General features: G+C 40.9%; 1 protein-coding gene across 3 annotated transcripts in view; it reads left to right on the plus strand.

Moving 5' to 3' along the window:
* Positions 1-16,885, plus strand: part of LOC148879371 (hyperosmolality-gated Ca2+ permeable channel 1.7-like) — a 39,524-nt gene that overhangs the window by 10,707 nt on the left and 11,932 nt on the right. For all 3 annotated transcript variants that reach the window (XM_088960894.1, XM_088960896.1, XM_088960895.1), the window contains 3 exons: positions 4,592-4,932; positions 7,128-7,373; positions 7,682-8,006. In XM_088960894.1, coding sequence (XP_088817020.1) covers positions 4,592-4,932; positions 7,128-7,373; positions 7,682-8,006 — 912 coding nt within the window. The remainder of the gene's footprint in view (positions 1-4,591; positions 4,933-7,127; positions 7,374-7,681; positions 8,007-16,885) is intronic.

Here is a 16,885-nt window from a genome sequence, read left to right on the forward strand (position 1 = left end):
CTACAAAGGAGATTTGGGATGGAGTGATTGGAACCTATTCCCAGAAACAAAATGTAGCTAGAGCTTATCAGTTATGGAATCAGGTAATTCAGGGAGATAGACCACTTGCTATGTATTTCTCCATGCTGAAAACACTTTGGCAGGAGATAGATCACTTAGAGATTGTGGTTTGGAAGAGTACAAAGGATGCAACAACCTATCGAAAGTTGGTGGAAAAGAATAGGGTCTTTGAGTTCTTAGCTGAATTGAACCCTAAATTTGATATTGCTAGGCAACACATCATTTCTAAAGAAAGTGTGACTCTTTCTCAAGCTTATACCTTTGTTTCTGGAGATGAGGGCAGGAGGAATGTCATATTGAGACAGCCTAGGATTAATCAGTCGTCTATGATTAGTACAACAAAATCTTAGACAAATGGAGATAGGGGAGTAGTGAGACTAGGAGGGAGGATAAGAAGGACTTGGTGTGTGATTATTGTAAGAAGACTAAGCACACCAGAGACACTTGTTGGAAACTCTACCCACATCTCATACCATCTTGGGTCAAGAACAAGAAGAGAAATGCAAATGTGGCAATTACAAGACTCTTCGGGACCTCTTTCCCAAGCTGACTTGGAGTCCATTGCAGTAGCAACAATTAGAACTGAATTGGAGAAGTATGGACAACTTATGAGAAAGAAGGATTCAGCTGGTTCTAGTTCTTCGAATGGACAACAGAGTGCAGGAGCCAATCACACTACTTCCTTTGCTCATACAGGTAGTTCATATGCAATTGCAAATTATGCATCCACCTCAGGTAAGGAGGGACCTCCTTGGATTATAGACTCAAGAGCATCTGAGCACATACCAATATATCTACCCTTTTTAGTTCTTACCGGTGGTGCTCTGGTAGAGACAGAGTCTCTATAGAAGATGGTTCCCATATTCCCATTGTTGGGAAAGGGATAGAGTGATTGATGACATAACTTTATCCTTTGTTTTACATGTCCCTAGACTCTATACTAATCTTCTTTCTGTAAGTTCTTTGACAAGAAATTTGAACTATTCAGTGACTTTTCTTCCTAGTAATTATGTTTTGCAGGAGCTAGAGTCAAAGAGGACAATTGGGAGTGGTCGTGAGGTGAATGGAGTGTACCTTTTGGATGAGATTCCAAGACATCAGAGCCATCACGTTAGTAGCAATAGTAGTAGTGGATCAGAGTCAGTGAGTTAGATTATTCCCTGGCATAATCGTTTGGGTCATCTTTCTTTTAGTTCATTGAGATCTTTGTTTCCAAAGTTGTTTGTGTTTGTTCAGTTATCTAGTTTGGAGTGTGAAATTTGTTAGTCAGGAAGCATTGTAGACATTCTTTTAAAACAAGTAATAAAAGTTCTTTTGCTTTTGATATTGTTCATACTGATGTATGGTGACCTTATCATATCTCTTCCATGGGTGGTTACCGTTATTTTCTTTTGTTTGTGGATATTACACACGGTATTCTTGGATATATTTGATGAGATCATGTGATGTGGTACCTATTTTGGTGTGATAGTTCTACCATGTGGTTCTCACACAATTTGGAGAGTGGACTAAGATTTTCAGATTAGACAATGCTAGAGAATACTTTGAGAAGGATTTGGCCACATATTTTTTGGAGTATGGGGTGATTCATTAGAGTAGTGCATATACACTACAGAAAAATGGGGTAGTAGAGAGGAAAAATAGACACATTGTGGAAGTGGCAAGAAGTCTTATGATGTGTGTTTCAGTTTCTGTTCGAGCTGATCTCATTGATCCTGGTCTTCCCATTTCACTCCTCAAGGGAAAGAGAAAGTGTACAACCCATTGCATTTCACACCATCTTTCCTACAATGCCCTATCATTTTCCTACCTTGCATTCCTTTCTTCCTTGGATTTTGTGACTTTAGTCTATACCCAGGAATGTTTGTGAGGCTCTCTCCAATCCTGAGTGGAGAATAGCTATGCAAGAAGAAATGGAGGCTTTGGTTAAGAACTAGACATGGGAGATAGTTGATCTTCCCATAGACAAAGAGACAATCGGATGTAGATGGGTATTCACTGTGAAGTACATGGCTGATGGTAGTATATAGGCAAGGTTGGTTGCAAAAGGGTATATATAGACCTATGGTATTGATTACCTGGTGACCTCTGCACTAGTAGCTAAGATGAGTTCAATTCAAATTCTTTTATCTCTAGCAACTACCTATTCACTGCCCTTCTTCTAGCTTGATGTTAAAAATGCATCCCTTAATGGTGATTTGCAAGAGGAGGTATATATGGACATTCCAACTATTTTTTATGAAAATGTTGGTGAGGAAAAAGTTTGTAGGCTGAAGAAATCATTATATGGTTTGAAACAGTCACGTAGGGCATGGTTTGGCAGGTCCAGAGGGGCACTTATCTGGTTTGAATACACACAGACTCAGTCCGGTCATACACTCTTTGTGAAAAGGAGAGAAGCACTTGTGTCAATACAGATTGTGTATGTGGATGATATAATTGTTACAAGGAATGATCTGAGGGAGATTGATGCACTCAAGAAGTCACTACAACAAGAGTTTGAGATCAATGATCTAGGTGAACTAAAATATTTTCTAGGGATTGAGGTAGCAAGATCCAATTATGGGATATTCATCTCTCAGAGGAATTATGTGTTGGACTTACTACAGGAAGCTGGGAAGCTAGGAACTAAACCAACCGATACTCCTATTGATCCAAACCATAGGATTAATGCTTTGGATGGTGAGTTGGTTAAGAATGTGAGGAGATATCAGAGGACGGTAGGCCAACTATTATATTTATGTATGACATGTCCGGACATTTCCTGTGATGTTAGTGTTGTGAGTCAGTATATGCATGCTCCTCGGGTTCAGCACTGGGAAGCCATTGAGAGGATACTTGCATACCTGAAGAAGCATCTTGGAAGAGGGATTCTATTCTCAGACCATGGGAATTTAAAACTAGAGTCCTATACAAATGCAAATTGGGTAGGTTATTTAGATGATGGGAGATCCACATCAGGGGTATGCACCTTTGTGAGAGGAAATTTGGTTTCATGGAAGAGTAAAAAACAATCAGGTTTGGCTAGGTCAAGTGCAAAGGCCAAATATAGATCTATGGCCCATGGTGTTTTAAAGCTACTTTGGGTTAGATCCTTGCTGAGTGAGATTGGAATAAGAGCTGAGGAGCCCATGATGTTATATTGTGACAGCCAAGCTACAATTAATATTGCCCACAATCTGGTTCAGCATGATAGGACAAAGCACATTGAGGTTGATAGACACTTCATAAGAGAGAGAGAGTGACAATCAGAGAATTTTGTCTGCCTTATGTCTCCTCTGATTTACAGTTAGTTGATGTCTTCGTCAAAGTGGTTGCAAAGAACAAACTTGAACATGACCTACGCAAGTTGGGAATGCGTGACATTTACTCCCAACTTGAGGGGGAGTGTTGAGGTTTTTGTGCAGATTTAGTAGTTGTTTTTGTTTATTGTTTGTTTAAATAGGAAGTGGGGACCACAACACTCTTGTTGGGTCCCTTTCCAGTGGTTCTTTCAAGTTATTTATGCAGTTTTATGTGTTAGCCGCCCTATAAGGGCATATTAGTCATTGTACCTTTTTTTAAAAGCATAAATACTAGTGAGGAGGGCGGCCATAACTGGTTGCTCTCTTTTCCTTTCTCAATATCTTCTCTCTTTCTCTTCTTCAAGAAATTTCTCTTTTCTTTACAGATTCTTTGATTCAGCAGTGTTCTACTCGTAAGCAACATGCAAAGCCTGTTTGGGGTTGTATTGTTAGTAAACCTCATCTATGCTAGTATGGTTAAAGAAAAATTTTCAATATCCAACTTAAAAATTTCAGTGCCCCATTATGCTATTTGTGGCAATCTATCATTTGGATGTAGTAGTGTCTAGCAGATATGTGTATAATAGTCCTATGGCATTATTCAATAATCAAGTCCAGCATGAACAAAGTTGGCATCGTTGGACTAAATGGAGTTGAAAATAAGGAAAAAAATATGTGAAACTTATAACTGTATTTAGGTCAAGGAAGACTGGAATGAAAAAAAAAAACCGACTTTAGCAGTGGGAGATGAGGAAAGGAGAATGTGCTTCAACTTAAAATAGAGATTAAGTAATACGAAGGTAGCTAAATAAAGAATAGCCATTGCTTCGTTTTTTTCTATTAACTTTGGGACATATTTCTTCAAATACTGGACAGCTATGTCATTGGTTATTTATATATCAAGTGCAAGAGAAATGTGGTATTATCCGCATATCATATGTGCTTCTGAAATAACACACTTAATAAAACTCATTACCATAGATTTTCTATGATTTCTTTTAATTAATTGTTTTGCTTTCTAATACTTCCTCAAAACATGGATTTAAGGGAGAGTTCCATTTACTCCATCTTTTGAAACCTGAACTTGTTTATGACTTCATTTACTTTCCTGTTGGAGTGCTGATCCTATAGCATTCTTTCTGATTAACTATTAAAAGAAGGTTTCAATTAGGATGCATTTTCTTTTTTCATTAGAATATTTTCTTCCTCTATCTTCTTGTTGCATAACTAAATCACCCTTTGACCAGGAAGCTGAAGAAACAGAAAGGGTTATAAGTGACCCAAAGTCTATAATGCCTGTGGCATTTGTTTCATTCAAAACTCGATGGGGGGCAGCTGTTTGTGCTCAAACTCAACAATCAAGTAATCCAACACTTTGGCTGACAGAGTGGGCCCCTGAGCCTCGGGATGTCTATTGGCCTAATCTTGCAATACCATTTGTTGAACTCAATGTCCGTAAATTGATTATGGCTGTTGCACTTTTTTTTCTTACATTCTTCTTTATGATCCCTATTGCGTTTGTCCAATCCCTAGCCAACATTGAAGGGATCCAGAAGGTGGTGCCTTTCTTAAAACCAATAATTAAAAAGTAAGTGACTCCTTGTTATTTGATTACATTTTTCTTTTAGTAATTTTAGTTTATATTTTGCAATTAAGCTTGTGCTTCCATGCATGCAAAATGCCTGATTTGCACTATGGTTATTATGCAAAACTTTGTTTTATCTATCATGGCGATACTGTGTTATAATATGTCATTGGCTTAACAAAAAACACGTATATAGAAGAATGATTTTTACTTATCACAGATATTTTCTAATTTTGGCAAACTCATTAAATTGGAAAGGACTCTATATAAGGGTGAGAGAATTTCAGACAAAAATTACTTAAACTTTGTTGTATTAAAAGAAACTATATATACATATACATATTCATACAAATATAAGACATCTAGTTAAATATAATATATTATACATAATTAAATAATACAAATAAACTAACTATTTTTCTTCAGCTACATTTCTGAAATTCAAGAAAGCCTTATTCATGAAAAAGCACCAAAATCAAAACCTTTCTTGTCACGATTTGCTTCATACAAGGGAGAACTTTCAAACAACCTTTTGTTCTTCACCTTTCAAAAGACCCCTACAGATTGCAAGTGGGATGTAGCTCCCAACAACTATGGCTTTCTTACTACTGCAAAAGTAAAAAAGTAAAATAAAATAAAAACTTGCAAAGTTTTTTTTATCAGCAAGAAATTCAGAATTATATTAAATTATGAAGCTGGTTAATACAATGAAAGGGTAAATCCACCCAAATAAAAATCTAGACCCAAGAACTTTACAAGATTACAATCGTGCCCAAGTTGTCTATATTCCCCTTGTTTTTCTGAAGTATTGGCCATCCCATTTTCTGTCCTTCTAACCCATTTGAAAGAAACATCCATCTCCTGCTTGATAAAATCTTCAATACTAGATCTTATCTTTTTTTTTTTTTTTGGAAAATGACACTATGACCAACAAGAGAGTGAAACTTTCATGCTCCCATCTATTAGATGCTATCATGTGCATAGAAAACAGTATACTTGTGCTTCTAGTTGGAAAGGATGAGTTTAAGCAAAAATATTGTAAATTTGCATTTAGACCACGCCTTGTGTGCCATGTTTTACTTTTAGATGAGGGAGAAAATTTTTTATGCTCTCTTCAGTTAAGCAGTTATTACCAGATCAGAAAAAGAGTGGAAGACAAGTACATAAAAGAAGAGAAAAGAGAATTGAGGAATAGAAAATCTGGGGTAACAAGGCAGGCTCTGAAATGGGGAATGCAATGACCATGGGATGACTTATAGTAGTAATCTGTTTATGGGTTCCTGGTTTTAACTGACTACAACTCTTCTCTTGCTGTTTATTATCCAAAAAAGGAGAGGGAGCAAGAAGTGATTTAAAGGGAGAAAGGATACCTCATCTGATAACTCATATGTACATAAATGACCAGAATACCTCCTCTTGACTCCCTTTAATTACATAATATGTCAACAGTTACTTGTGGAGATAAGATATGAAAAGACAAATACACCCCTAGTAAATTACATCAGACATGAAGAATATTGAGTACTAGAAAGTGTCAGCTAGCTTTCTGATAAGGTCTCTGGCCAGTTGCAGTGGAGACTTGGGATTAAATCCCACTCAACACTCCCCTTAAAGCTGGTGTGTAGATGCCAGCTTGCCAAGAACTTTTGGGAAACTTATTCTACTCCTATTTCTTTCTTCAAGGCCTTAGATTGTAGTTTTTCCCCTTCTCTATCTCTAACCCTAACAATAGAAATGGAAAGGGGGTATTTTGAAATGATCCATGAGAAGCAAAAAAGAATCAACTTGGTTTAGTTGAAGGAAACAATGATTAGAAAGCATCTAAGAATTAAAAGGCTATAAATAAAACCACCTTTTTATTGTAGTACGATCCAATTAAAAAAGTGGTGATTTCCATTATAGACTTGTATATTGTATAGTTCATAGCTCTTTCAGATCAGATCTAAGTTTTTCTGTTTCTCATTGGATAGGTAATAAAAAAATTTTGAATGCCAAACTGAAGTTTTAAGTCTTATAAATAATAGACAATATTCTTGAAACTGAAGCCCTCTGCAATATGTCCAACAGAAAAAAGCTGATATTTGATTCTCCTCATTCTTATTATAACAGAAGTTTTTTCCCCTCATAATAGAAGAACATGGTTCCTTTTTCTTGGTTACTATCATTCTTTTCAGAGTTATTAAAAAATACTACTGCAGGAAGTTTGTGAAGTCTATCATTCAAGGCTTTCTTCCAGGAATTGCATTGAAGATATTCCTTATTTTACTTCCAACAATACTGATGACCATGTCCAAGATAGAAGGTTTTACATCTCTGTCTTATTTAGAGAGGAGGTCAGCTGGGAAGTATCATCTGTTCATACTTGTGAATGTATTTCTTGGGAGCATAATAACAGGAACAGCTTTTGAACAGCTCCATCAGTTTGTCAATGAGTCTGCAAATGAGTAAGTTATATTTTTATCCCTTCTAAAAAAGAAATCCTCTCCTTCCTTGCTAACATGATTTGAGAGAATTCTATTTCTGACTAAAGCCATGTGCTCCCTGACCCATTGTTGGAGTTTACTAATTTCAATAGCATCAGTCTTCTTTGAGTACATCTATGATTTAATTCATTGTGGGTGAAAAGTACCAGTATTAATATAGGAGATTAGGACACCTGGCAGCCATTTAGAAATCAGGGCCCTCTTCAGTGCTTGACTGTTTGCTGGCATTTTTTATGATATTCTAACATGAGAGACTGTTCCTTTTGCAGAATTCCAAAAACAGTTGGTGCCACCGTTCCAATGAAAGCCACATTCTTTATTACTTATACAATGGTTGATGGTTGGGCTGGAATAGCTGCTGAGATTCTTAGATTGGTCCCATTGATTATATTCCACCTAAAGAATACATTCTTAGTTAAGACAGAAAAGGACAGGGAGCAAGCAATGGATCCTGGGAGTATAGCTTTTGCTTCGTCTGAGCCTCGGATTCAATTATACTTCTTGCTTGGACTTGTCTATTCAGTGGTGGCACCGATCCTTCTCCCTTTCATTGTCGTCTTCTTTGGTCTGGCTTATTTGGTTTTTCGTCATCAGGTATAGTATTGAGTAGAATTCATTCTCGTTATTCATTATTTTTTTGGAGATTTGCATCATTTGAAATATACGGAGGATAACTGAAGGATTTTCTTATTAATGCTTGTTGTGCCTGCGATTTATAGTATTACAGAGTTATCTTTCAACAACAACCATGTATTAAGACTATTGCTTTCGTTCTTTATAGATACAAGAGAGTGAGAGACATTTGCATAAATAGAACCTCCTATAGGGGAAAAGTGGAAAGCATTAATATCTACTTATTTTTGAGAAAAAGGTAGCTGTTAAAAGGTTGTTTATGTATGTGTTATGTGAGTATTAGTACTGTAGGGGTACTATTGTAATTTCCTGATTATATTATGATCGCCCTAATATAAATATGAGAGCTGGCGCCACCAGCTTAACCTTTTGGCTCTCTACTCTATTCTCTCCTCTCTCTTCCCTCTTCTCTCTTCTTCCTTCTCTCTTCAACCTCTATCTTCTCTATTTAATATGGTATCAAAGCGGGTTTATTAGGCTTGAAAGGGAGATCAATCAAGTTTTTCTTCCTCATCAGTTTTTTTTGGAGAACCCAGATAACAGCATCGGACTGATCTAAGAAGCTTTTTTCTTTCTTTTTTTTTTTCCTCTATTTCTTGGTCGTGTACCAAGACAAAAACCTGTAACAGGTTCGACTGAATGATGTGAGGTGATCAGCACCTGTAGTTTCCCCTCTGTGTGGATCATGTGATCCTTGTGATATGTTTGTAGGTCAATGATGACCTGTGTGTGCTGTAACAGCAACCTTGTGATGAGATTGTAGGTTTATGATGACCTATGTGTACTGCAACAGCAGTAAGATAATATCTAAACGTTTGTAGGGCTTCTTTGGGTCCAAAAGTTTGTACTTTCATAGTTTCTTGGTGCATTTTTTTATTACCCCCAGCAGTAGTACATTGTGAGAAAGGGAAATAGTGTGGACTGTGAAAAAAAATAATAATAATTCTGTTGTGGTGTTGGACTGTTCTGCCCTTTAGTCTTGTGGCTATTTAGGAGTGATCTGAAGCAGCCTTCATGAGTATTGAAGACTCTGCCACATCTAGTGTTTTCTCAATGCAGAATGGGATGAGTGGGGGTATAGATTTATCCTTTCCTATGGCTGTTATACTTCTGGATAGACTAAATTATCTAGAATGGTTGAAGGGGATTAGACTGTACATTACTGCAAGAGGAAAAATAGGGTACATAGATGGGAAAATTAAAGAACCCAATACTGGGAGTACAGAACATGACAGGTGGAAGTGGAACCAGGAAAACAGCATGGTAATGTCGTGGCTCCTAGTGTCTATGCAACCTCAAGTGAGAAGAAATTTTATGTGGGCTGAAACAGCTTATGAGATCTGGGAACAAGCAAAGTCAGCATATTCTGAACTGCATCACTATGCAAAGATTTACCAGTTACAGACAGAATCATCTACTTGTAAACAGGGGGAGAGAACTTCTTCGTGTACTACTCGGACTTGACTTCCATCTGGAAGGAGTTGGACCATTAGCAGAATGTGAACTGGAAGTGTGATGGAGATGCAAAAGCTTACAAGTCACTTGTTTCACAGCAGAGTTTTTGCCTTCCTCCTAGGTTTAAATCCCATTTATGAATCCATTAGGGTGAAAATCCTAGGAAGCAAAGATCTCCCATTTGTCCAAGAGGGTATATGCCCTAGTACAGTGGGAGGAAAGCAGAAGAAACTTGATGAACAATTCTGAAGGGGATTCGGTTGCTTTGGCAGCAAAAGGGAATGCTGTTACAGGTGGGGGGAATTCCTTTAAGAAAGGGGAAAAAAGGGTGGACGATAAGGACAAACTGCGGTGTATTCATTGCAAGAATCCTTGGCACACACGTGATACTTGTTGGGAACTTCATGGGATGCCAAAGTGGGCTCAGGAGTTGAGCAAGAAACAGAGTTCAAATCAGAATAAGAAGCAAGGACATCAAGGTCCAAGGAAGTTCAATGTAGCAAACATGACCTCTTAGGAGACAATTCTCTACTACTACTGTGACTCCAACGCATCCCTCTGGTTCTGATCCTCGGAAGGACATATTAATTCCTTAAATGACCATTTGGAGTTGTATGGTAGGGCAATTCGTCAGATGGACTCTGCCCCTTCTTCCTCAACCTCATTTGCATCTGTTGAGTTTTGGGCTGATATAACATGTTTTTTATTTGCATAGCATAGTTAGGGAGTTATTGGGCCTTAGGCCCATTAGTTTATGTTTTAAGTTAGAGTGTTTTTAAGTTCTCACAAGTAGTCGATTTACTAAGGGCATACTTGTCTTTGTACTCTCTTTTATTTATGAGTATATAATCTAATGAAGGGGGCGGCCAGACCTAATTCCAAGCTTCTCTCATTCTCTTCTATCTCTCTTCTCTCTCTTTCTCAGCTTAAACCTTTTCTTCTCTTTCTTTTCTTCTTTCTTTTACAGTTTTTATATCAAAACAAGTCGTCCAAACTTTTCTACATAGTATCAGAGCAAGTTTAAAGATTTTCTTGAGCTGCTCCATGCAGCCCTAGATCGGCCAACTGCATGATAATGTAAAGGGCTGATCGAAGACTTTAGGTAAGCCTAGTTTCTGGATTTTTTGGTGGAATTGCAATCCCTTGTAGTTGGTTTAGGGTTTTACACCAAAATCAAGAAGAACTAGAGAAAGGGGGAGAGTCCTATTTTAGTAGGACTCTTCAATTTTGACCTAGGAAGTGGCACTTTAGTTTTCTAGGGTTCCTTGAGTTTTTCTGAAGGAGGTGGTTCAAGTCCTAGCCTTTTTGGAGGTCTTTGGAGGGAGCAATAACCTCTTCTCTCTCTTCTCCCGTTCCCACCGAAAAAGGAATCTTTGGAGGGAGGGACTTCTAGGGTTCTAGGAGGGTGTTTGAGGTTTATAAAGGAGATAAAAACCTTTCTTTTCATCTCAAATTGATTTCCTAATCTATTATGGGAGTTATGGAGGGTTGTGGAGTTGAATACAAATTTACAAGAGAAATGAAATCTAGGGGAGGAGATGTTGGAGACCTCTTCGGGGTTGAAGCCATCACTACAGTCAAGTTGGATGGTACAAACTACTTAGAATGGTCACAATCTACAAAGATGGCCATTGGTTCTCGTGGGAAATTGGGGTATGTCACTAGTGAGGAAAAGAAACCTGAAACTAACCATTCTCGGTGGGTACAGGAGAACTACATGGGGATGACTTGGCTATGCAATTCCATGTTGCCCCATATAAGTAAGAACTTTTTATGGGCTAACACAGTTAAGGAGATTTGGGATGGAGTAGCAAAAACCTATTCACAGAATGAGAATGTTGCTAGAGCCTATCAATTGAGAAACCAGGTGATTGCTACTAGGCTGGGAGATAAGTCTGTTGCTATTTATTTTTCAGCCCTTAGAAAAGGGAAGAGGAATTGTACTACTCATTTCATCTCACACTATCTTTCCTACAGTGGATTATCCCCTTTCTACGGGCCTTCCTTTCCTCCCTTGACTCTGTATCTATACCCAGGAGTGTTAGTGAGGCTCTCTTCATACCTGAGTGGAAGATAGCTATGTAGGAGGAAATGAAAGAATTTATTAAAAGTCGGACATGGGAGATTGTTGATTTGCCTGATGGCAAGGAGACAGTTGGATGCTGATGGAAGTATAGAAAGGTACAAGGTGAGGTTGGTTGCAAAGTGTATACTCAGACTTATGGCATGGATTACTTGGAAACTTTTGCACCAGTGGCAAAGATGTGTTCAGTTCAGATTCTTCTATGACTAGCAGCTACATACTCTTGGCCACTCTTCCAACTTGATGTGAAGAATGCCATTCTCAATGGGGAGTTGTAGGAGGAGGTGTATATGGACCTTCCAGCTTGCTTCTACAATAATGTGGAAAAAGGAAAGGTGCTATCATGGAGCCAATAAAAGCTGACTTGAAGGTGCATATGGACCTTCCAGCTGACTTGAAGTCACCAACATTATTAGGAGGGACCAAATAAAAGTTGTTGTCATGGAATAAGTCTAGGAAAAACTGTTAGAGGCCGTGGGCAGTCAAGCAATTAATGAGCATTTTTTTTATCAATACTGATGTAGGCGCACATGGAAGGCCCAATGGAATAGGCACACGTGGCAGCCTTAGATGGTGACGCACGACATAGGACAGATCGCATCCTGGCCGTCCGCCTATAACTAACTCTAGGCAGGCTCAAGTAGTCGCTCCCTAGGTAATCTTTCTTGGCATTTACTGCTTTAAGCTCTCTAGCTCCCTAGTGACCTCCTCTGAGGTATCCTACTCAGGCTTCGTCCTACCCCTTTGCTATGCCCTTTCTAACTTGACTGTCGGAGTCTCCGCCCTTGGGATAACACCCGGGGCCTCTAATGTGCTTCTTCCTCTATAGGTTGGACTTACAGGCCCTTGGCTCTATTAGCCCTCGGACACATCAGCAAGCCCTCGTCTCAGAAGCATAATCACATTGTTTCCCTCGGCCCACTCCAGGCAGTAACAATTGGCACCATCTATGGGAACAACTGCTAAGACTTCCCTCACCTAAATACTTGTTCTAAAAATCAACTACTAAGCTTCCAACACAATGGTTGATAACAAGGACAACATTCAAAATGCTTAGAACCTTGTCACCATAGACCAATTCCGGATGGTCCTCGATCGGCTCGACAACATCACACAAAGACTGGACGAGGTGGGGCGATCGACAGGAGGCCACCCACAGGGCAGCTGCCTTGCTAGAAGCTTGGGGCACCAACAGCAGACGCTCCTCCCAAGCCGTCGAGAACCTCCCGCCTCCCCAACCGATGGGGAGATCCAACAAGGTCTCCCAACCATCGCCAGGACCACAAACAATAGTACTACGTGGAGAGTCCCTAGGACGAAGGCAGGCACTCTGGCCACTACAGTCCTCCCCTGAGGGCTGGAGGCCGACACCGCGCCTCTCCCTCTCAAGTATCAGACTTCCATGAGTCCTTAATGACCGGAAGGCCAAAAGGGTGCAAGACGCACCGCATCAAAGTATTCAGGGAACTAGGCCAACCTGTTCCACGTTCGAGAGAACCAAGACGAGGCCCAGGCTCCCATCGATCGTAGAATTGTCGACCTTGAGGCGCAAATCGGCGCCATGCAAGACAAACTTCGACAAGTTAAGGAGGGTCGAGGTGATGCCTCTATAAGCCAGAATCCCCCATCCAACAAGATGGACACCTTCACTGATGCCATCGCCTCGGAGCCCCTTCCGCCCCACTTCAAAGCCCCCACATTGAAAATGTACAACGGCAATAGTGTCCCGGACGACCACGTGGAAAGCTTCCGAGCGCTCATGCTCCTTTACAAGTATTCCAACGCTTTGTCATGCCGAGCTTTCTAGGCGACCTTCAAGGGCGCAGCCCGCCGATGATTCTCCGAACTTCCACCTTGCTCCATCAACTTGTGGAAGCAATTCGCCAGTCTTTTCCTCGCCCATTTCATCAGTAGCCGATAGTGCCAGAAAAGCGTCGTCTCACTCATGTCCATCTGATAAAAGCATGGAGAGTCTGCATTCATACATCGATCGCTTCAAGAAATAAGAGCTCGAGGTCCGGGACCTCGACCCTATGGTTTTCATGCACGCAACAATCAATGGCCTCTTGCCGGGGTCAGCCCTCAAGTGCTCTGTTGCCAAGACACCACCCAAAACCAAGGCGGAATTTTTGAAGAAGGCTCAGAAGTACATCACTGCCGAGGAGGCCTCAGCCGGCGAGCACCAAGAAGGAAAGGCCGACCACAACTGTGGAGGCTCGGTGAAGAAGAGGAAAAATGGAGACGTCTACGACAACAACAAAGATGGCAACAAGAAGTTGTTAGCCTTAACTTACAACAAGTACATGCCACTCAACTCCACCCGAACGCAAATCCTCATGCAAGTAGGGAAAGAGGAGTACATGAAGTGGCCGGAGAAGATGAAGAGGAACCCCAAGAGGGGTAACCTGAAGAAAAATATTGCAAGTACTACCACGGCACCGACCATGACATCGAGGACTGTTATGACCTCAAAAACGAGATCAAGTCCCTCATTCTCCGTAGTCATCTGAAGGAATACATGAGAGGCGACACCGACGCCTCATCCTCATCTGGAGTCATCGACATAATCATCGGGGGCTCGTCCTCGGGTGGTGCCTCAGCCTCGGCCCGCAAGGCCTATGCCAAGCATCTTAACATCCAGGGGCCAGCTCCCAAGAAGCCAAAGCAAAATGAAGCCCTCAACTTCACAGACGAGGACTTGAAGGGGGTGTTGGTCCCCTATGACGATGCATTGGTGGTGTCGATGACCATCACCAATTATTTAATGAAGAGGATTCTGTTTGACAACAACTTATTAGAAGACATCCACTTCTAAGGCGCTAGAGCACCTTCAACCGGTCAACGTGCCACTCGTCAAATTCTCTGGGAATGTTGTCAGATTAGAGGAAAAAATCACCCTACCCCTCACCGTAGGGACAAAGCCTTTGTAGGTGATGAGGATGACTGAGTTCCTGGTCGTGAGGATCAGCTCCCCCTATAATGCTATCATCAGGAGGCCGACTCTTCTTGCTTCCAAGGTGGCCATCTCCTCCCACCACCTCTCCATGAAGTTTCCCACCGAGCACGTGTTAGACAGTGTATGCCCTTAGCTCCAATCAGCATGATGTACATTATGTTATTTATTGTAAATGAATAAAGTACATATTTGATTCATGTTATTATGGTGTGTTTCTGTGTAATACCCTTAAACTGGACACATATGAGACTAGTATTAGTTTAGAATCTTCATAGTCGTTGGATAGATCTTAGGAGATTTATCCTGCCAAGGCAGACACTGATGTGCCACCAAGTTGGTTGGGGTGGCTTGTCTCAACTGCCAAGGTAAGACCTGAGGTACATGTGGTGTGGGTTTTCTTGAAACCCTGAACCAAACCAAAATTCGAGTATTGCCTTGGACATTGGAGATAGATGGGCAAAACTGGAATATTACATCTGACCCCTAGACTCGATTATGATACTGCACTAGGTGTCGGATTGGGCTGTCTTTGATATGCCAATTAGTGAGATCCTTAGAGGGGGTCAAAACTTGGGTATGTTGGGACAATCTGAGAATTCATCTGAGTGGGTGATCATAGTGACAGGATCATCCCCTTTGTCGGACAAAGTGAATGATCGGGGATGCACTCTCTCTGATGGAAACTTAAACTGCCGGCAGTTGATTTCAACCATTGAAATTTGTTTTTGCAAAATATATTTATATATATATATATATAGATTATGGTTTCAAAATGTTTGCAAAAGTTTTGAATTCCTGGGATCCATGTGAGTAGAGAGTGCAACATTGCACCTTGCAGCCGAAGGAGAGGTCCTCTCTTGTCGGGCAGTGTTTGATCATTATGGGATGAGAGGTTAAGTGTAAGACCATTGAGGATTATACCTGATGAGCTAATCTTACATCTGCCCATAGTCCTTGGGCCTTCATAAGATGGCTGGACCCAAGGACCATTTAGTGTAAATGTTGGGCCCATTAAGAGCCCATAGTGATGGACTCAGGGGTTCATTGCATTCAGCAGTGAATTCGGCCAGGCCTTGTAACAGAGGCTAGGCTGAACCCATGTGGCAGATGTGTAGATCAATGATAGGGTCCCATGCCATACAAAGAGAGCCAAGCTAGCCAGCATTAAAGAGGAAGTGAGCCTAAAAGCTTAATGTGGCCTAAAAGCCCATTTCGAACTAGGTTAATTAGATTAATTAAATAGGGGTGGATCTGGGATTTGGATAAGCAGATAAGATAAGGGATTATCCTTTATCACTTAAAGAGTCCAGATCCAAATAAAAGATTTGGATTAGGAAACTTCTAATGGGATTAGGAAATTTTCTCTTTAAGGCTATAAATAAGAGAGCAGGGCGAACCTCCAAAGACACATTTGTTGAATACAGAGAGAAGACAACACAGTTAGATTGCTTTTGCCTTTTGCTCTACTTCTTCCTGCTTTTGCCTTCTGCTCTTGTCTCCCCACTCTATTTCTTCCTGCTTTTGACAATGAAAGTGGAGTATGCATTAAGATTTGACTTCTTAGCCTCCAAAAATGAAGCTTAGTACAAGCCCTACTCGTCGGATTGCAACTTTCCAAAGACCTCGGCGCCCGACACATTGAAGTCTTTAGCGACTCCCATCTGGTGATTAACCAAGTGAACGGCGAGTATGAGGCCAGAGAATCCAACATGGCCAAGTATTTAGTCAAAGTGCAAGACCTTGCCCACCACTTTCAACGCTTTGCCTTGATGCAAGTCCCACGGGCCGAGACCATGAGGGCCGACGCCCTATCCAAATTAGCAAGTACCTCCCTCGGGTCCAGCACTCGGTCGTACTATCCACGTTGAGAAGCTAGCACGACCCAACATTGAAGAAGTTCAGGTGCTCCCTCTACAATCCGAGCCCTATTGGATGATCCCCATCCTAACCTACCTCCAACATGAGCAGCTCCCCTCGGACATAAATGAAGCAAGATGAGTCCGACGGTAGGCATCTCGTTACATTTTACTTGAAGGGAAGTTGTTTAGAAGATCTTTCACCTTGCCTTACCTCCGATGCCTTCGTTAGGATGAGGGCGAGTATGTTCTCTAAGAGATCCATGAAGACATCTGCGGCAACCACCTCGGAGGCAGAGCCTTGGCCCAAAAAGCACTAAGGCAATGGTATTTTTGGCCAACCGTTTAGAAGGATGCAGCCAAGTTAATGCATAAGTGCAGTCGGTGCTAGAGACACTCCAACATCTCCCATCGGCTAGCCACAACCCTCTCGGCCCTCAACAGTCCATGGCCCTCGTCAAATGGGGAATGGATCTCCTCGGCCCTTTCC

The sequence above is a fragment of the Nelumbo lutea genome, chromosome 1 (genome assembly GCF_056320005.1).
Source record: "Nelumbo lutea isolate HS-2025 chromosome 1, American lotus-T2T, whole genome shotgun sequence".
Lineage (NCBI taxonomy): Eukaryota > Viridiplantae > Streptophyta > Magnoliopsida > Proteales > Nelumbonaceae > Nelumbo > Nelumbo lutea.